The sequence below is a fragment of the Tachyglossus aculeatus genome, chromosome 5 (assembly GCF_015852505.1).
Source record: "Tachyglossus aculeatus isolate mTacAcu1 chromosome 5, mTacAcu1.pri, whole genome shotgun sequence".
Classification (NCBI taxonomy): Eukaryota; Metazoa; Chordata; class Mammalia; order Monotremata; family Tachyglossidae; genus Tachyglossus; species Tachyglossus aculeatus.
In genome coordinates, this window is record NC_052070.1 from 78,166,477 (window position 1) to 78,184,667 (window position 18,191).

The 18,191-nt window shown below is 43.5% G+C and overlaps 1 protein-coding gene across 2 annotated transcripts in view; it reads right to left on the reverse strand.

The window, feature by feature from the left end:
* CSGALNACT1 (chondroitin sulfate N-acetylgalactosaminyltransferase 1) overlaps nucleotides 1-18,191 on the reverse strand; it is a 305,040-nt gene that overhangs the window by 22,620 nt on the left and 264,229 nt on the right. For both annotated transcript variants that reach the window (XM_038747508.1, XM_038747509.1), the window contains exon 6: nucleotides 10,922-11,023. In XM_038747508.1, coding sequence (XP_038603436.1) covers nucleotides 10,922-11,023 — 102 coding nt within the window. The remainder of the gene's footprint in view (nucleotides 1-10,921; nucleotides 11,024-18,191) is intronic.

An 18,191-nucleotide genomic window follows, 5' to 3' on the forward strand; every position in this document is an offset into this window, starting at 1 on the left:
CCTGCAGGCCACGCTCGCAAAGCTGCCCATAGCCCGAGAACTTGTGCAGCACCTTCTCCAGCTCCTGCTCCCTGGCGGCCCGGCTCAACGCCGCCCCATGCCGCTCTACCCTCACTCCCTCTAGTTCTCAGTTGGACATGTCAGACAAAGGACTAGAAGAGAATGACATAAAATAAGGAGGACAAGTCTAAAAACAGAATAAGCAAGCACTAACTGGAAGAAAAACCACCCAAACAAAAATGAATCAAACATTTATGCTGATGAAGAAAGCAGGGAATTCCAGGAATTTTTAGAATTTCATTACATGAGTCCAAATGTGAGGCTCCAAATAACCACCAGATTTGCGGACTCACATCAAAAGTACTTACTCTGATGAAATGCTCTCAAATTCTCTGATTTAAATTAAATTCCCACCTCCTTACAAAGTCCATCAGGGATCCCAGGAAGTTGCTGAAGCACAAAAAGTCCCTTTCCTAGAGGTCATAACCACTTGAAAAAGTCACTCATTTTCCAAGTGATTTAATTTTACTAATTCGCTTGTTTTTCCCAGAATGGTTGAATCAGAAGATTAAAGAGCTCCTATTGCCAAAGAAGCTTTGTCCTTATAAAGATCTCTTTCCTTTCTGCCACTCAGAAAAGCTTTTTATTTACATAAATTGGTAAGGCAACAGAGTAGGGTGGCTAATTTACCCACTGCAACTTTCTCTGCTGAGCTCATCTCAGCAGGACGCTCCAGAAAAACTGCCCACAGGCCCAGGAATAGAGGGACTGACAAAAAAGGAGAAGGTGAAAAGATAAACGGACAATTGAAAAACAAAAATTGGGAGAGGTCCAAAGAAGGGAAGATAGGCCAGGAGAGAGGGACATAAAAGAAGTTAGACCAAAGAGATGAAAGAAAGGGAGGGACAAAGAGTTTGCAAGACAAGGAATGGGAGAGGAAAAGACAAATAGAGGACAACAGAAGGCCTGCGTTCTAACCCTGCTCTGCCACTTGTCCGAAGTGTGACCTTGGGAAAAATCACTTAACTTCTCTGTACCGTGGTTTCTTCACCTGTAAAATGGTAATTAAATTCTACTCCCTCCTACTTAGATCGTGAGCCTCATGTAAAACAGAGACTATGTCCAACCTAAGTATCTTGAATCTACCCCAGAGATTAGTACAGAGCTTGGCACATAGTAAGCGCTTCAAGAATAACGTAAAAAAAAAAGGCCGAGTGGTGTGAAGGCCAAGGAGAAGAGGTGAGGAGGTAGAATATAAAAAAAGAAAAGAAACTAAGAGCAACAGAAAGATAAATATATCACTTTGCTAGTCTGAGTGAAGAATGAGTATTACTGTGAGTTTGCACCTACAAAAATCACTTCTAAATGTTCCCAGCTGCACAGAAACTCTTCTTTTAAGACCTTAAGAAATAATAGCCAAGGGTACTGTTTTACAGTTTTTACAGATCACTGCCTAGTTTAGATAACAGAGGGTAAGCTGAGTTCTGGAAAGGATTTTTACTTCTCCTGCATCAGGTACCTAAACAATTTTACATTTTGTGAAATGCAAATTTTATGATTTGTCCTTTTCCTGTTCCCCCATACACACACATGCTCTGTGCTTGGTTTGGAGCCTCATTGCCCTCCAGTGTTCCTGTGGATAACCAAAAACCAACTCAGCCTATGTTTAGTTGATTATACTTGCAAATACCTGGTTCTGAAATTTGTGGGGATGGGGACACATGTCAATAATCCATCAGTGAGCAGAGCAAAGGGATACACTTTGAATGTCAGCGACGTGGTCACGCAATCCTCTGGAAATTAGAAACCACTCCAGAGGCTAAACATACAGGCCACAGTTCCTTCCTCCCCATGGCCATGGTAAATAAATGGGAAATCAAAGCAGGCTTTGGAAGAAGCCAAACAAATTCAACATTATACGGAGAGTCCCAAGAGATCCAGAGGTCTGGCAGTGGCATTTGCCATGAATTTCAGAGGAAAGAGGGTAGTGAATAGTGATCTGGGTGACAGGAAGCCCCTGCTTCAAACAGCAGAAGGGCAATGTACCCATCCCATTTTGCATGATCCTGGTCTGAATTCATTCATTCAGTCATTTATTGAGCACTTACTGTGTGTACAGCACTGTACTAAGCACTTGGGAGAGCACACTACAGCAATAATAATAATAATTTATTGTGGCATTTGTTAAGTGCTTACTGTGTGTCAGGAACTGTACTAAGCACTGGGGTGGTTACAAGCAGAGTTGGACATAGTTCCTGTCCCAAGTGGGGCTCACAGTCTCAATCCCCATTTTACAGATGAGGTAACTGAGGCACAGAGAAGTGAAGCGAGTTGCCCAAGGTCACATAGCAGACAAGTAGTGGAGCCAGATTTAGAATCCATGACTTTCTGACTCCCAGGCCGTGCATTATCCACTATGCCAGGCTGCTTCTCTATTAAACACATTCCCCGCCCACAACAAGCTTACAGTCTAGAGTGGGGGAGACAGACATTAATATAAATAAATAAATTACAGATATGCACATAAGTGTTGTGGAGCTGCGGGTGGGGGGGGGATGAACAAAGGGAGTAAGTCAGGGAGATGCAAAAGGGAGTGGGAGAAGAGGAAAGTGGGGCTTAGTCAGGGAAGGTCTCTTGGAAGAGATGTACCTTCAGTAAGACTTAAAATGGGGGAGAGTAATTATCTGTCAGATTTAAGGAGGGATGGCGTTCCAGACCAGAGGCAGGATGTGGTCAAGGGGTCGGCAGTGAGAGAGACGAGATCGAGGCACACTGAGAAGGTTAGCATTAGAGTAGTTAACCGTGTGCCCTGGGTTGTAGTAGGAGAGTAGCGAGATGAGGTAGAAAGGAACAAGGTGATTGAGTACTTTAAAGCCAATGGTGAGGAGTTTTTGTTTGATGCAGAGGAGGATGGGCAGCCATTGGAGTTTTTGAGGAGTGGAGAAACATCCCACTGGTTCGAGCAGCTCCAAAATTCATGAAGGCACTGGGCAAACACCTAAGGGCTGCCTCCATCCAGGAGGAGTTCGGCCAAGAGCCTGAGCCTAAATGTTTGGTCTCTTCTGGGAAATTGCTGCTTTTCTCTTCAAATTTCACTGCGCTGCTGCTACTGTTTGTGCAGTGGCTGGAGCATGGCAATCAGGAGAGTTGGGTCTAGACCCAGCTCTTTAAATAAGGGAATGACTGTTGAGGTTTATGCCTTCATGGTGGTAAGTCTCTTTTTTATGGTATTTGTTAAGAATTTACTCTGTTCTAAGTGCTGAGGTAGATACATGGGGCTCACAGTCTAAATCCCCATTTTACAGATAAGGTAATTGAGGCACAGAGAAGTTCAGTGACTTGCCCAAAGTCACACAGCAGACAAGTGGTGGAACAGAAATTAGACCCAGGTCCTTCTGACTCCCAAGCTCATGCTCTAACCAGTAGGCCATGCGGCTTCTCCAGTCTCTTATTGATCCTGTCTACAGAGACACATTTCACAGTGACTTTGACGTGTAGGCTGAGCCCAAATCTAAGGTGGTAGAAGAACAGATGGAAAGACTAGTGATTAACTGTTGCCATTGGTGACAACCATTCATCATCCAGACTGAAGGCACTTGGCCTAGGAATAGTAAAGTAGCAGAGGACAAATTCCCACCTGATTTTCCAACTAATGACTATCCAGTAAGTCCATTGCTTTGGCTAAAAAGCTTTGTATTTTTCGAATCTGGAAAAAAAAAAACTCAGCTGCTTTCACTCAACATTTTCCAGTTGAGCATATGCTTTTTTGAAGATTCTTTTGCTTTGAATGATTCCAACACCGCAATCGGCAGAACCAGCTTGAATACTACAGCTCGGTTCCTCTTTCGTGGGCAGGACCTGCCTGCCAATTTGTCTGGTTTGAAGAAGGATTTTCCACTTGATCTCCTCATTCTGATATTCTGCAACCACAAATGTGGCCTAGAGGGAGCAAGGGGATGGGGTGGTGGAAGAGGCCAAGCCATATGTTACTGCTAGAGAAATGTCCTAAATTTGAACAACTTTTCTATTCTATTGTGGGTTCTTTTTGCCCTAGAAATATCCAAATTCCTATTCCTTCAAAGAGATACCTCCAGGTCCTTTGGGTCACCATCACTGGTCTACTTGGAGGGAGTTAACCAGTCCTTTGGGGCTCAGACTGGCCTTGATCATTGATCTGTCTTAAATTGTGGTTCTCCATCTCTATTTTAGCACCTGACTTCCTCAACTAGATTGCAAGCTTCTCGAGGGCAGAGATCATCATCTATGAACTTTTTGCATTCCCCTAAGTGTGATGAACAGTGCTTCACAGAGAATAAGTGCTCAGTAAATACTATTGATTGATTCATTCATTCAATCATATTTATTGAGCACTTACTGTGGACAGAGCTCCGTACTAAATACTTGGGAGAGTACAGTATAACATCTTTCACCTATCTCCCCCACCAAACTGTAAGCACCCTGTGGGAGAGCAACTTGTCACCAACTTTGTTATATTGTGCTCCCCTAATAATACTACTACTACTAATAATAGCATTTGTTAAGCGCTTACTATGTGACAAGCACTGTTCTAAGCACTCGGGGGGATACAAGGTAATCAGATTGTCCCACATGGGGCTCACAGTCTTAATCCCCATTTTACAGATGAGGTAACTGAGGCACAGAGAAGTTAAGTGACTTTGCCCTAGGTCCCACAGCTGACAAGTGGCAGAGCCGGGATTAGAACCCATGACCTCTGACTCCCAAGCCCGGGCTCTTTCCATTGAGGCACGGTACTTCTCTTCCCAAAGTGTTTAGTACAGTGCTATGTACACAGCAAGTGCTCAATAAATTTGATATTTTAGAGCACCCTGGTCACTGTGCCAGTTGGAGGAGATGATTTAAGGAGATAGAGCCCTCCTCAGTTGGACTGGGGAGTCAGTGATGGGCTGTGGGGATGGCAGGACAAGTGCACATCCTTGGCATCTTTCAGGATCATCATCATCATCATCAATCGTATTTATTGAGCGCTTACTATGTGCAGAGCACTGTACTAAGCGCTTGGGAAGTACAAATTGGCAACATATAGAGACAGTCCCTACCCAACAGTGGGCTCACAGTCTAAAATGGGGAGACAGAGAACAAAACCAAACATACTAACAAAATAAAATAAACAGAATAGATATGTACAAATAAATTAAATAAATAAATAAATAGAGTAAAAAAATATGTACAAACATATATACATATATACAGGTGCTGTGGGGAAGGGAGGGAGGTAAGATGGGGGGATGGAGAGGGGGACGAGGGGGAGAGGAAGGAAGGGGCTCAGTCTGGGAAGGCCTCCTAAGGATCAAAGGGGACGGGAGGAGGAGGAGCACAGACATCAGTTTGTGAGAAGCAGCATAACCTAATCGAAAGCGCACGAGCCGGGGAGTCAGAAGGACCTGGGTTCTAATCCCGGCTCCACCACTTGTCTGCTGTGTAACCTTGGGCAAGTCACTTTGCTTCTCTGGGCCTCAGTCCCCTCATCTGTAAAATGGGGATTGAAACTGTAAGTCCCATGTGGGACATGGACTGTGTCCAATCAGATTAGCTCATATCTACCCTAGCGCTGAGTAGAGTGCCTCAAAAATAGTAAGCTCTTAACAAATACCATAAAAAAGCAACAGACTTCCTAAAGCAGGTCCTGGCTGGGCTCCTCTAACCTCCCTCCCAACCCCACACCTCCTGCAGCTGTCTTCCATGATGGCCAAAGCTCCACTCCACACTCGACCAGGTTCGACTGCTCCTTGGCCCTGCAATTTCTAGGCCAGTAGGTATAGTTACCCCTCAAGCTCCTGTATGGGTTTCCCAGGGGAGGGGAAAATGGAGAGGAGAAATAAAAATAACAATCATAACTGTGGCATTTCTTAAGCACTTACTTTCTGGCTCTACCACTTGTCTGCTGTATGACCTGGGGCAAGTCACTTCACTTTTCTGTGCCTCAGTTACCTCAGCTGTAAAATGGGGATCAAGACTGTGAGCTTGTTTGTGTCCACCTCAGTGCTTAGTACAGTGCCTGGCATATACTGAACATTTAAATATCATAATTATTATGTACCAGATAATCTGTAATCAGATTAGACTTTTTTCCAGAATCTCAATCAATGGTATTTATTGAGTGCTTACTGTGTGCAGAGCACTGTACTAAGCATGTGGAAAAAGTACAATTTAAGAAATTTGGTAGATAGGAGCCCTGCCCATGAGGAATTTACCATCTACAGGGGGAGGCAGACATTAAAGAAGCAGCGTGGCTCAGTGGAAAGAGCACAGGCTTGGAGTCAGAGGTCATAGGTTTGAATCACGGCTCTGCCAATTGTCAGCTGTGTGACTTTGGGCAAGTCACTTCACTTCTCTGTGCCTCAGTTCCCTCATCTGTAAAATGGGGGTTAAGATTGTGAGCCCCCCGTGGGACAACCTGATCACCTTGTAATCTCCCCATTCATTCATTCAATCGTATTTATTGAGCGTTTACTATGTGCAGAGCACTGTACTAAGCGCTTGGGAAGTACAAATTGGCAACATATAGAGACAGTCCCTACCCAACAGTGGGCTCACAGTCTAAAAGGGGGAGACAGAGAACAAAACCAAACATACTAACAAAATAAAATAAATAGAATAGATATGTACAAGTAAAATAAATAAATAGAGTAATAAATATGTACAAACTCCCCAGCTCTTAGAACAGTGCTTTGCACATAGTAAGCGCTTAATAAATGCCATTATTATTATTATTAAAATACATTACAGATGGGGAAATAGTAGTGTTTAAGGATATGTACATAAGTACTATGGGACTGGAACAAATAAAGTGCTAAAGGGATACATAGACAAGTGTATAACTGATGCACATAACTGTATACACCTGTATATATGTATACATATTTACACATTTAGACTGTGAGCCCACTGTTGGGTAGGGACTGTCTCTATATGTTGCCAACTTGTACTTCCCAAGTGCTCAGTACAGTGCTCCGCACACAGTAAGTGCTCAATAAATACGACTGATTGACGGATTGATTGATTGATATGTTTGTACATATTTATTACGCTATTTTATTTGTACATATTTATTCTATTCATTTTATTTTGTTAATATGTTTTGTTTTGTTCTCTGTCTCACCCTTCTAGACTGTGAGCCCACTATTGGGTAGGGACCGTCTCTCTATGTTGCCAACTTGTACTTCCCAAGTGCTTAGTACAGTGCTCTGCACACAGTAAGCACTCAATAAATATGATTGAATGAATGAATGAATGCAGAAGCAAGGGCAGACAGGGGAAATGAGGGCTTAGCCAGGGGAAGACCTCTTGGAGGAGGTGTGATTTTAGAAGGGTTTTGAAGATGAGCAGAGTGATAGTCTGTTTAATATGAAGGGGGAGAGATTTCCAGGCCCGAGGGAGGATGTGATCAAGGTAGTCAAGTCACTGAGGTAGTCAAGAGATAGATGTCAGAGAATAGGCTGGAATTAGAGGAGTGGAGTGTGTAGGATGAATTGGAGTAGAGAAGCAGCATGACCTAGTGGGAAGAGTACAGGCTTGGGATTCAGAAGGCCCTGCGTTCTAATCCCAGCTCCACCAGTCTGCTGGTTGACTTTGGGCAAGTCACAACTTCCCTGGGCCTCAGTTACTTCATCTATAAAATGAGGATTAAGACTGTGAGCCCCATGTGGGGCAGGGACTGTGTCCCACCTGATTATTTTGTGTTACCCCAGTGCATAGTACAGTGCCTGGCACATAAACACTTAGCAAATATCATTTACAAAAAAGAGATCAGCAAGGAAAGGTAGGAGGGAGAGAGCTGACGCAGAGTTGTACAGGCAACTGCAGAAGGTTTTTGAGTTTCTCAGAAAAATGATCGAGGCTACAGAGTGAAGTGTGGACTGGAGAAGGGAGAACTAGGAGGCAAGGAGGTCAGTGAGGACGATGAAGCAGTAATCGAGGAGGGAAATAAGTGCATGGATAAAGTGGTAGCAATGTGGCTAGAGAACTTTTCTGCTGTGTGACCTTGGGCAAGCCATTTAACTTCTCTGTGCCTCAGTTACCTCATCTGTAAAATGGGGATTAAGACTGTGAGCCCCACGTGGGACAACCTGATTCTCTTGTATCTACTCCAGCATTTAGAACACCTGTTGTTGAGTAGGGACTGTCTCTATATGTTGCTGACTTGTACTTCCCAAGTATTTAGTACAGTGCTCTGCACATAGTAAGCGCTCAATAAATATTACTGAATGAATGAACATAGTAAGCGCTTAAATACATTATTATTATTATTATTATTATTATTATCATTATTTTTATAAGAAAGGGCAGATTCAAGGGAGGTAGTTATAGCAGGTGTGGTCTAACTACACCCAAACTAGATCCACCCTCTTTGACACCTTATTTGCACCTCTATGCCCATTCCCCTTAATACATTTTTGCCTCTTGCTTTCCCCATCCTCCCACTAGCTTCCTCTAGTTACCATCTTGGTGAAACTCTGCAGTTTAGGATGGGCGGGTAAGAGTCGGTGCGGGTCACGGAAGAATAGGAACAAAATGGATAAACAGATAACTAAAGGGATGGAAAACAATCCTTTAAGGAAAATTTAAATAGTTTTGGGATTTTGCTCTCCTTGAACAGGGATTTACATCAAGAGGCGGATTAGAAAACAATGACAGGCTCAGCAGGAGACCAGCATATCATCACAGCAAGCAATCTTTACAAACACACTATGTAGAATGATATATCATTTTCACACTGGATATTCTGGCATTCCTGCTTGCTTGGATAAGATTTCTGTATTGGCAACTTCATCTTCAGACAGACAGACAAACACACATGGTATAGATGTTCTAAACTGAATGATGTAATATGGCAACTCATACTTTGGCTTGAACTTTGCAATGGGCTTCACCCCGACCAAGTACCCACAGGCAGCGTAGCTTAATGGATAGAGCATGGGCCTGGGAATCAGAAGGACCTGGGTTCTAAACCCAGCTCTCCCACTTGTCTGCTGTGTGTCCTTGGACAAGTCACTTAACTTCTCTATGCCTTAATTTATCTCATCTGTAAAATGGGGATTCAGATTGTGAGCCCCTAAAGGGACTGTGTCTAATCTATTAGCTTTTATTTACCCCAGCATGTAGTACAGTGTCTGGCATATAGTAAGTGCTTAATAAATACCACAGTTATTATTACTTGCTCATTATACTCTGTGCCCCAGTGGGAAGATGACAGCTGGAGACTAGAGAGGGTAATTGGCGCAGTCCAAACCATTAAGTCTGGAGTGGGCAGGGATTGTCTCTTTTGCTGAATTGTACTTTCGAAGCAAGGTAGTACAGTGCTCTGCACACAGTAAGCACTCAATAAATATGATTGAATGAATGAACAGTGTCATCAATTTCTTCTTGCAGGTTCTTGGCCCTGAAGTCTCAGCACCAAAATTCATCCATCATTCATGATAAGAAACTCCATCTATCATCATACAGAATGTATACACACACGGGGGCAAGGAAGGGGAGTGGAGACTAAGTGGTAAATTAATCATCTGGGTTTCATGAAGATGCTGACAGGCTGTTCCTTTGATCCACAGTTGACTAAGGCAAAGGAAATTGATTTAATTCGTGTTAAGAGAGCACTCAGTTGAATATAAGGAAAACCTTTTTGAGGGTCAGGGTGATAAAACATTAAAAGAGATTACCTGTCTCCATTCTGTAGGTACTGACAAAAGAAACAGAATCAATTTATTCCAGCTGGTTTAATTATTGCCCTGCCTGAAGACCCAGGGTGATCCTGATAAGGCCTTAAGGACACTCCCCCCTTCTAAACTGTGAGCCCGTTACTGGGTAGGGATTGCCTCTGCTGCCGAATTGTACTTTCCAAGTGCTTAGAACAGTGCTCTGAACACAGTAAGTGCTCAGTAAATATGATTGAATGAATGAATGACACTTGCCAAACTCTGTGATTGTCTATGCCTTCACCGGGCTCCTTTCCCACCTCTGAGGATCAGCCAAGTGCTTTTGCAGCTGGACATGTCCCAGCAGATAATGCTTTCTAGGATTCTGCTCTCATGACCCTGAAGCCCTTGGGAGCGCAAATGATCTTTTCTAGGAATGACTTCTCCCTCTTACCTCATCATGGAAGTGAGGAAAAAAAATCACATAATTGCTTGGAGACTTCAGTGTGGTTCCTAACTCAGCTGTCACTTTCCCCCTCTCTGATCTCTCAAGTGGCGAATGAATGAACTACCCAGGAATAAGAAGAGTGCTAAGTGTAGAGATCTAAAAGCAAGAATCGATCTTCATTTAACTGACTAGGCCTGAAACAGAACTCATTACAGACTGTGACCTGCCTGCCCCTCAGACCGAGATAGAAATTGGGGACGCTTCAGCCCTTTCTTCCTTCAAGAATGGTCAAAGTTGCCTCACCAGAGCAGAAGAAATGAGAGCCAGTGAACTTCACCAGTCTGACAAAAACAATCATTCAGTAGTATTTATTAAGCACCCACTTAATGAGCACTGTACTAATCATTTGGGAGAGTACAATATTACAATATAATGGACTTGGCTGACAAGTTGCCTCTGCATAAAAAGCTTACAGTCTAGGGGGTAATGATTGCTGATGATAATCAGCCCACTGACTTCTCCATGATCCTGTTGCGGTTTGTTTCCCCGGGGTCTGACTGAGTTAAAAAGGTCCAATTCCCCACAGTAAAAGGACTGCAGGTAGGCATAGGAGAGCTCTTTATCCTCGCAAATGATATAAGCCTCCTATATTGACTATCCTCACCCTCCCCGGTCATCGGAAGTCAAAAGAGTAAAAATCATATCAAATTTACATTCTATTTGCACTTGGTAGGATTCTAAGCATGGGTATCAGAATTTCACCCAGTTAGTAAGGTGATGATATGCAAATTATACTCACTTGGAAGTATTTTCAAGTATTCCTTTGACTTCACTCATTTGTTCTTTTCCAAAGTAAACAACGGTCAGGTGAATTCTCCCATCTTGCTGTATACACATCTCCCTAGAAGACCAAACATATGGAAATGTTTCACGGAAGCATATGTTTCTGTTTCATGGATGGCAGGGGCATAGTCAAATATTTTCCAGGAAAGTGAAAGGGGCTGGAGTTAGAGACCAAGTGGATTTGAGACTAAGCTGACTTTGTGCCTTGGAAACACTAAATAGAATTTAAAAATTTAAAGTAGAAACCTGTAAGCATTAGGTATCCAAATCACCAAGCACTGGGACTGGCTCCAAAGCTTGAAAGCAGGGAAACACATGGAGAGAAAAGTTAGTGAAGAATTGCAGCATTTCCTTTTTAATGAAATTTCTTCTACCCTTGATTCCCTTGTCTTTTTTTATGGTATTTTATGGTATTTGTTAAGTGTTGTCTAAGTGCTTTGTGGCCTTGGGCAAATGGCCTAGTGGCAAGAGCACGGAGTCAGAGGATGTGGGTTCTAATTCCGGCTCTGCCACTTGTCTAATGTGTGACTTTGGGCAAGTCACTTAACTTCTATGTGCCTAAGTTACTCATCTGTAAAATGGGCATTAAGACTGTGAGCCCTATGTGGGACAACCTGATTATCTTGTATCTACCCCAATGCTTAGAACAGTGCATAGCACATAGTAAGTGCTTAACAATTACCATATTAATCCATGCTTAGAAGAGTTCTTGACACATAGTAAGCACTTAAATACCATCATTATTAAATCACTTCTCTGTGCCTCAGTTTCCTCAATTGCAAAATGGGGATTCAATATCTGGTCTCCCTCCTAGACTGTGAGCCCCACGTGGGATAGGGACTGTGTCCAACCTGATTAACCTCAGCACTTTGAACAGTGCTGAACACATAGTAAGCATTTAACAAATACCATTAAAAGTGCTCGGTAGAGACAAAATAATCAATTAGACATAGTCCCTGTCTTACATGGAGCTCACAGTCTTGATGCTCATTTCATAGATGTGGTAACTGAGGCCCAGAGAAGTTAAGTGACTTGACCAAGGTTTTTGAGCAGACAAGTGATGGAGCTGGGATTAGAACCCAGGTCCTCTGACTCCAGGACCGTGTTCTTTCCACTAGGCAATACTGCTTTTTACATTTTGTCACTGGAGAGTCACACTCTGATCTGGGCCCTCAGACGGGTCAGCGGGGTGTACATTTTTGCATCTAGAATGCAACACCCAGACAGCTGAGTGGCAGAATGGAGATGCGCAGAACAAGTGATTCCTGGGAAGCAGCATGGTCTGGTGGATATAGCATGGGCCTCAGAGTCAGAAGGACTGAGTTCTAATCATGGCTCCACCACTTGTCTGCTGTGTGCAGAGCACTGTACTAAGTGTTTGGGAGAGTACAATATAACAACATAACAGACACATTTCCTGCGCACAACGAGCTTACAGTCTAGAGGTCCCAGGACTGTTTTCCTAGCCTAGCAAAGAGTTGAGTATTCTTAAATTCAACTGCCTTAGCTGGGCTAGGAAAACGCTCCCAAGAACTGAGGCCAGTACACTTTCTTATGGTGTGTGCTAGCAACGTAAAAAAATTCATCCCAAAATGCAGGAATCACTCCTTGAGTCTCTGAGAGCTGACCTTTTGAGTGATATCTTCATCATGCTGCCCAGTGAAACTCCCTAACTCTCCAAGATATTTCCATCCTTCAAAAAAATCAACTTGGCCCCTTGACAGTTCACTATTCATTCACTCAAATTCATTGAGTGCTTACTGTGTGCAGAGAGCACTGTACTAAGCACTTGGGAAGTACAATTCAGCAACAAGTTCAAACATTCCCTGCCCACAATGGGCTCATAGTCCAGACACCCCAGAATTACTTTTGGACAGAAGTCACTCTGAAGTTCATCCCCAGAAGGTCTCTTACAACATTGCCAAGATCCTCCCTTTCCTCTCGATCCAAACCGCTACCTTGCTTGTTCAATTTCTCATTTTATCCCAACTGGATTACTGCATCAGCCTCCTCTCTGATCTCCCATCCTCCTGTCTCTCCCCACTTCAGTCTGTACTTCATGCTGCTGCCCGGATCATCTTTGTGCAGAACCGGTCTGGGCATGTTACTCCCCTCCTCAAAAATCTCCAGTGGCTGCCAGTCAATCAATCAATCAATCGTATTTATTGAGCGCTTATTGTGTGCACAGCACTGTACTAAGCGCTTGGGAAGTACAAGTTGGCAACATATAGAGACAGTCCCTACCCAACAGTGGGCTCACAGTCTAGAAGTCAACCTATGCATCACAGTCACAGTCAACCTATGCATCAAGCAAAAACTCATCACTCTCGGCTTCAAGGCTGTCCATCACCTCGCCCCCTCCTACCTCACCTCCCTTCTCTCCTTATACAGCCCAGCCCAAACCCTCCGCTACTCAGCCACTAACCTCCTCACTGTACCTCATTATTGCCTGTCCTGCCGTCAACCCCTGGCCCATGTCCTCCCCCTGGCCTGGAATGTTCTCCCTCCACACATCCACCAAGCTAGGTATCCTCTTCCCTTCAAAGCCCTACTGAGAGCTCACCTCCTTCAGGAGGCCTTCCCAGACTGAGCCCCCTTTTTTCTCTCCTCCTCCCCATCCCCCCAACCCTACCTCCTTCCCCTCCCCACGGCACCTGTATGTTTGTACAGATTTATTGCTCTATTTATTTTACTTGTACCTATTTACTGTTTTATTTATTTTGTTAATGATGTTCATTTAGCTTAAATTCTATTTATTCTGATGACTTGACACCTGTCCACATGTTTTGTTTTGTTGTCTGTCTCCCCCTTCTAGACTATGAGCCCGTTGTTGGGTAGGGACCGTCTCTATATATCACCAACTTGTACTTCCCAAGTGCTTAGTACAGTGCTCTGCACACAGTAAGTGCTCAATAAATACGATTGAATGAATAAATGAATTAATGACTAGGGTCTATGGACAACAGAATTGACACTTCCCTAGTGAATTTGAATTTGTTTGACCCATTTGCAAATTACCTAAGGTCACACTTCTGACAGAACTTCATACTGTGGTGAGCTCTCTGTACATGGTAAGTGCTCAATAAATACAGCTGATTGATAGATCAGGAGCATTTAAATTAGACAGGAACCAAAAAGCAAGTGAGGATTTTGTTCTGCCTGTGGAGGCAAAGTAATGGATCCCTAGACCACTCATTCACCAGGAAGGAGGCTGCATGATCTCCTTGGGGGAATTATTATTTTAGCACTCCAGCTTCCACCTCCTCGGCTCCTGCCACGAGGTGCCACTGCTTGGAAACTGCACTGTGATCAAGGAGGGGCTGTGAGGGGGAGACCATCAGCTCTGGAACAAGATAGGAGAGGGACCAGGGGTTCCTCTGGGGGAGGCTCTATGTTTGGGCTGACGTGTAAAATGTTCTGTTTGACGTCCTGCTACATAACCAAAACAACACACGTAATGTCCCATGCTCTTGGGCGTACAGTACAGTATCTTCAAGTGCCATCACTGCCCGCTCTCCTCTACAAAGAGCTTCACCCTGACTCTAGGCTGAATTTTGAGGTAACCAAAGAAACCTGCTCTTGGGACTTTTTTCTGGTATTTGTTAAACACTTATATGGCAGGCACTGTAATAAGCACTGGGGTAGACACAAGATCATCAGGGGTTTTTTAATGGCATTTATTAAGCGCTTACTATGTGCAAAGCACTGTTCTAAGCGCTGGGAAGGTTACAAGGTGATCAGGTTGTCCCACGTGGGGCTCACAGTCTTAATCCCCATTTCACAGATGAGGGAACTGAGGTCCTGAGAAGTGAAGTGACTTGCCCAAAGTCACACAGCTGACAAGTGGCGGAGCCAGGATTTTAACCCATGACCTCTGACTCCAAAGCCAGGGCTCTTTCCACTGAGCCATGCTGCTGTCCCACATAGGGTTGACAGACTTAGTCCGCATTTTGCAGATGAGGGAACTGAGGCACAGAGAAGTTAATGACTTGCTCAAGGTCATTCGTCATACAAGTGGTGGAGCTGGAATTAGAACCCAGATCCTCTGACTCCCAGGCCGTTGCTCTTTCTGCTAGGCCACATTGTGTTTTGAGGTGTCAGCATTTAGGCCCCATTGCTCTGCTATAGTGGCACTTTTACCTTGGACATAGACTGTAAACTTGTTGTGGGCAGGGAATGTGTTTACCAACCCTGTTGTACTATCCCAAGCACTTAGTATGGTGTTCTGCACACAATAAGCACTCAATAAATACCACTGATTGTTTCTCTGATAGAGACCATTTCTTTCCTGGCCTGAAACAGCTCAGAACAGGGCTTGGAATTCAAAGAACATTTTCATTTAGAAAACAGGCATCTTACCCTTTAACAGACTGATATTTTTCTTTCTAAGCATCCAAGGCAATACAATTTTATCACCTATGTACACGGAAGGGCCAAAAGCAAGGAAACTGCCAATGCTAGGCAGCCCTCATTTATAAACGAGTTAGGCATAAAGAACCCAAGGGACTTGAGTTGACAAAGTTGTTTGGGCATTAAATCAGGGTTCAAGGACTTCCTGCTCAGAGTCTTGCTGGGCAAGGCCCAAGTATAATCAAACAGCTCAATAGCCCTCCATTACTATCCTCTAGGATATAATCTAGGTAATGGAATAAAATGCTGTTTGTTATGACATTGCAAGGTGACATGCCAAAAATGAATTTTTCAATAAAAATTCCCATGCCGTCATGTAAGGTTGAAAAGCAGAACAATCGTCTTATGAATTCCATCTCAAGGATTTTGAAGGGAATCCCAGAGAAGATAATGAAAAGACATAAGAATATTGTAGTTTTTCATGCTGTACTCCACCAAATCAAATGATGATTAATAGTGCATCCCTCATATCTCAAGCACTTAAAGAGCATTTAAAAAAATCTCAATAGTGAGAAAAAACAGCAGGACAACAGGCTAGGAGAAATAAGGAAAAGGAGAGGTATTGGCTGGGAACAGATGAATAAGTGATGTCCAGAACTGATAGGCAGGAAAGGGGAAATGTGTTTTCAAAAGCAACTTGCTGCTTATAAAACAATTATGGAGAATAATGTCATCTTTATTTCAGTAAAATCAGGAACATAGAATAATGCTGATCAGTATGGCGGTGTTTTGGTGGCTAGCAGAGAGTTGAGAAACTAGAACGAATCCTGATTTTCAAGCCAACAGATGCTCTTCCATCCAACTATTTGAATACTGAGACTGTGACGGGCCAGATTGTCTGAGCATTTATCATGCTTGGACACAGTTTCTATGCTGATTTTGGCAAAACCAAAATGTTTGTACTCTGCAAGAAGGTTTTTTTTTTAATGGCGTCTGTTGGGCACTTACTAATTTCCAGGCACTGTACTAAGCACTGGGGTAGATATGAGATAATCAGGTTGGACACAGTTCATGTCCCACATGGGGCTCACAGTCTTAATAGAGAACCAGCGTGGCTCAGTGTAAAGAGCGTGGGCTTGGGAGTCAGAGGTCATGGGTTTGAATCCCCACTCAGCCACTTGTCAGCTGTGTGACCCTGGGAAGGCCACTTAACTTCTCTGTGCCTCAGTTACCTCATCTGCAAAATGGGAATTAAGACTGTGAGCCCCACTTGGGACAACCTGATCACCTTGTATCCTCCCCAGTGCTTAAAACAGTGCTTTGCACATAGTAAGCGCTTAACAAATACCAACATTATTACTATTATTAATACCCATTTTGCAGAAGAGTCATCTGAGACACCGAGAAGTTAAGTGACTTGTCCAAGGTCACACAGCAGACAAGGGGCAGAGTCAGGATTAGAACCCATATCCTCTGCTTCCCAGGCCTGTGCTCTTTTCACTAGGCCAGGCTGCTTCTCTAAGTTTTGGAGTTCCTAAGTGGGAAACTTTTATCCTGAAAGCAAAGAGGGGAAGATTTAGCAGACATTGCCATTGGGGAGCTCACAGATGCACAGTAACTGAGTATGGGTGACATTCACCTCCCAAGACTCCCTTGATTATTCACCCGAGTGGGATCAGTTCACAAAACTTCCAAGGTTCATAGTGGTTGGTGAGGTGCTGGGGAAGAGGTAGTAAGCAATATACCTAAAATTCTCCTGACAGGAGAACATTATTTCTTCTAGACTCCTGAGAACCTCCTTAATATCCACCGAGCTATTGTTCTAACAAAAACAATAAGAAGAAGAATGTATAATTGTGGTATTTGTCAAGGGATTATTATGTGTACTAATTACAGGGGTAGATACAACATAAACACCTAATAGATAAGTCCCTGTCCCACAAGGAATTCAGACAGTCTAATGGGGAAGGGAAAACATTTATTTAATCCCCATTTTACTGATGAGGAAACTGGGGCACAGAGAAGTCAAGTGACTTGCCCAAGGCTGCGCCCAAGCAAGTGGCAGAACTGGGATTAGAACTCAGGTCCCATGACTCTCAGGCTGGTACTCCTTGCACTAGACCACCCTACTTCTGACTAGAGCTATTGTAGGCTATCCAAGTTAGGGATCCCCCTGATTCTGCATACTTCTCCTGAAAGGAATGAGTAAGGAGTACAACAATTCAACTCCAAAGGAAAACTGCGAAATCCACTGTACACAAGGAAGGAAAATTGCAGTAGGGCAAGCAGACATCACTATTGGACTGCTGTGGGGTTCCAGCCAATTCTGGGTGGAACAAGTCAAGGGACAAAGCAGGCAAGGATGGAAAGCACCTGAAAATAAGATTATGAAGACTAATTTCCCTCTAAACTTACAGAGAGGAATATCGACAAAATACTGCTTATTCTGGGAGGGGCCCAGAGCCAGAGGGAACTAAAATGGTTATATTTCAAAAAGTCCCTCAGTCCTCTGTCCATGGGGAAACAATAGATTGAGACTGTAAGCCTCATATGGGATGCAGACTGTGTCTAACCTGATTACCTCTTATCTACCCCAGCACATAGTAAATGTTTAACAAATACCACCACAAAAATAGAACCTGCCTCCCTATAGTTAAAAAGATATAAAGTAAAGAAAAAACCCAACCAAGGTGAGAACTGTTGAAAGTGCAAAATGAGTGGAGGCATTTGGAGGAGCTGTCTAAAAGGAAAACTGAGCCGCAGAGTTCCAGAGCAGGATGCATCAGCACTTCCCTGACAGAAAAAAAAAAAAAAAACCAACAAATAAAAATACCAGAGTTGAACCCCGAGGTGCTGGATAGAGAGAAAAGAGAAGC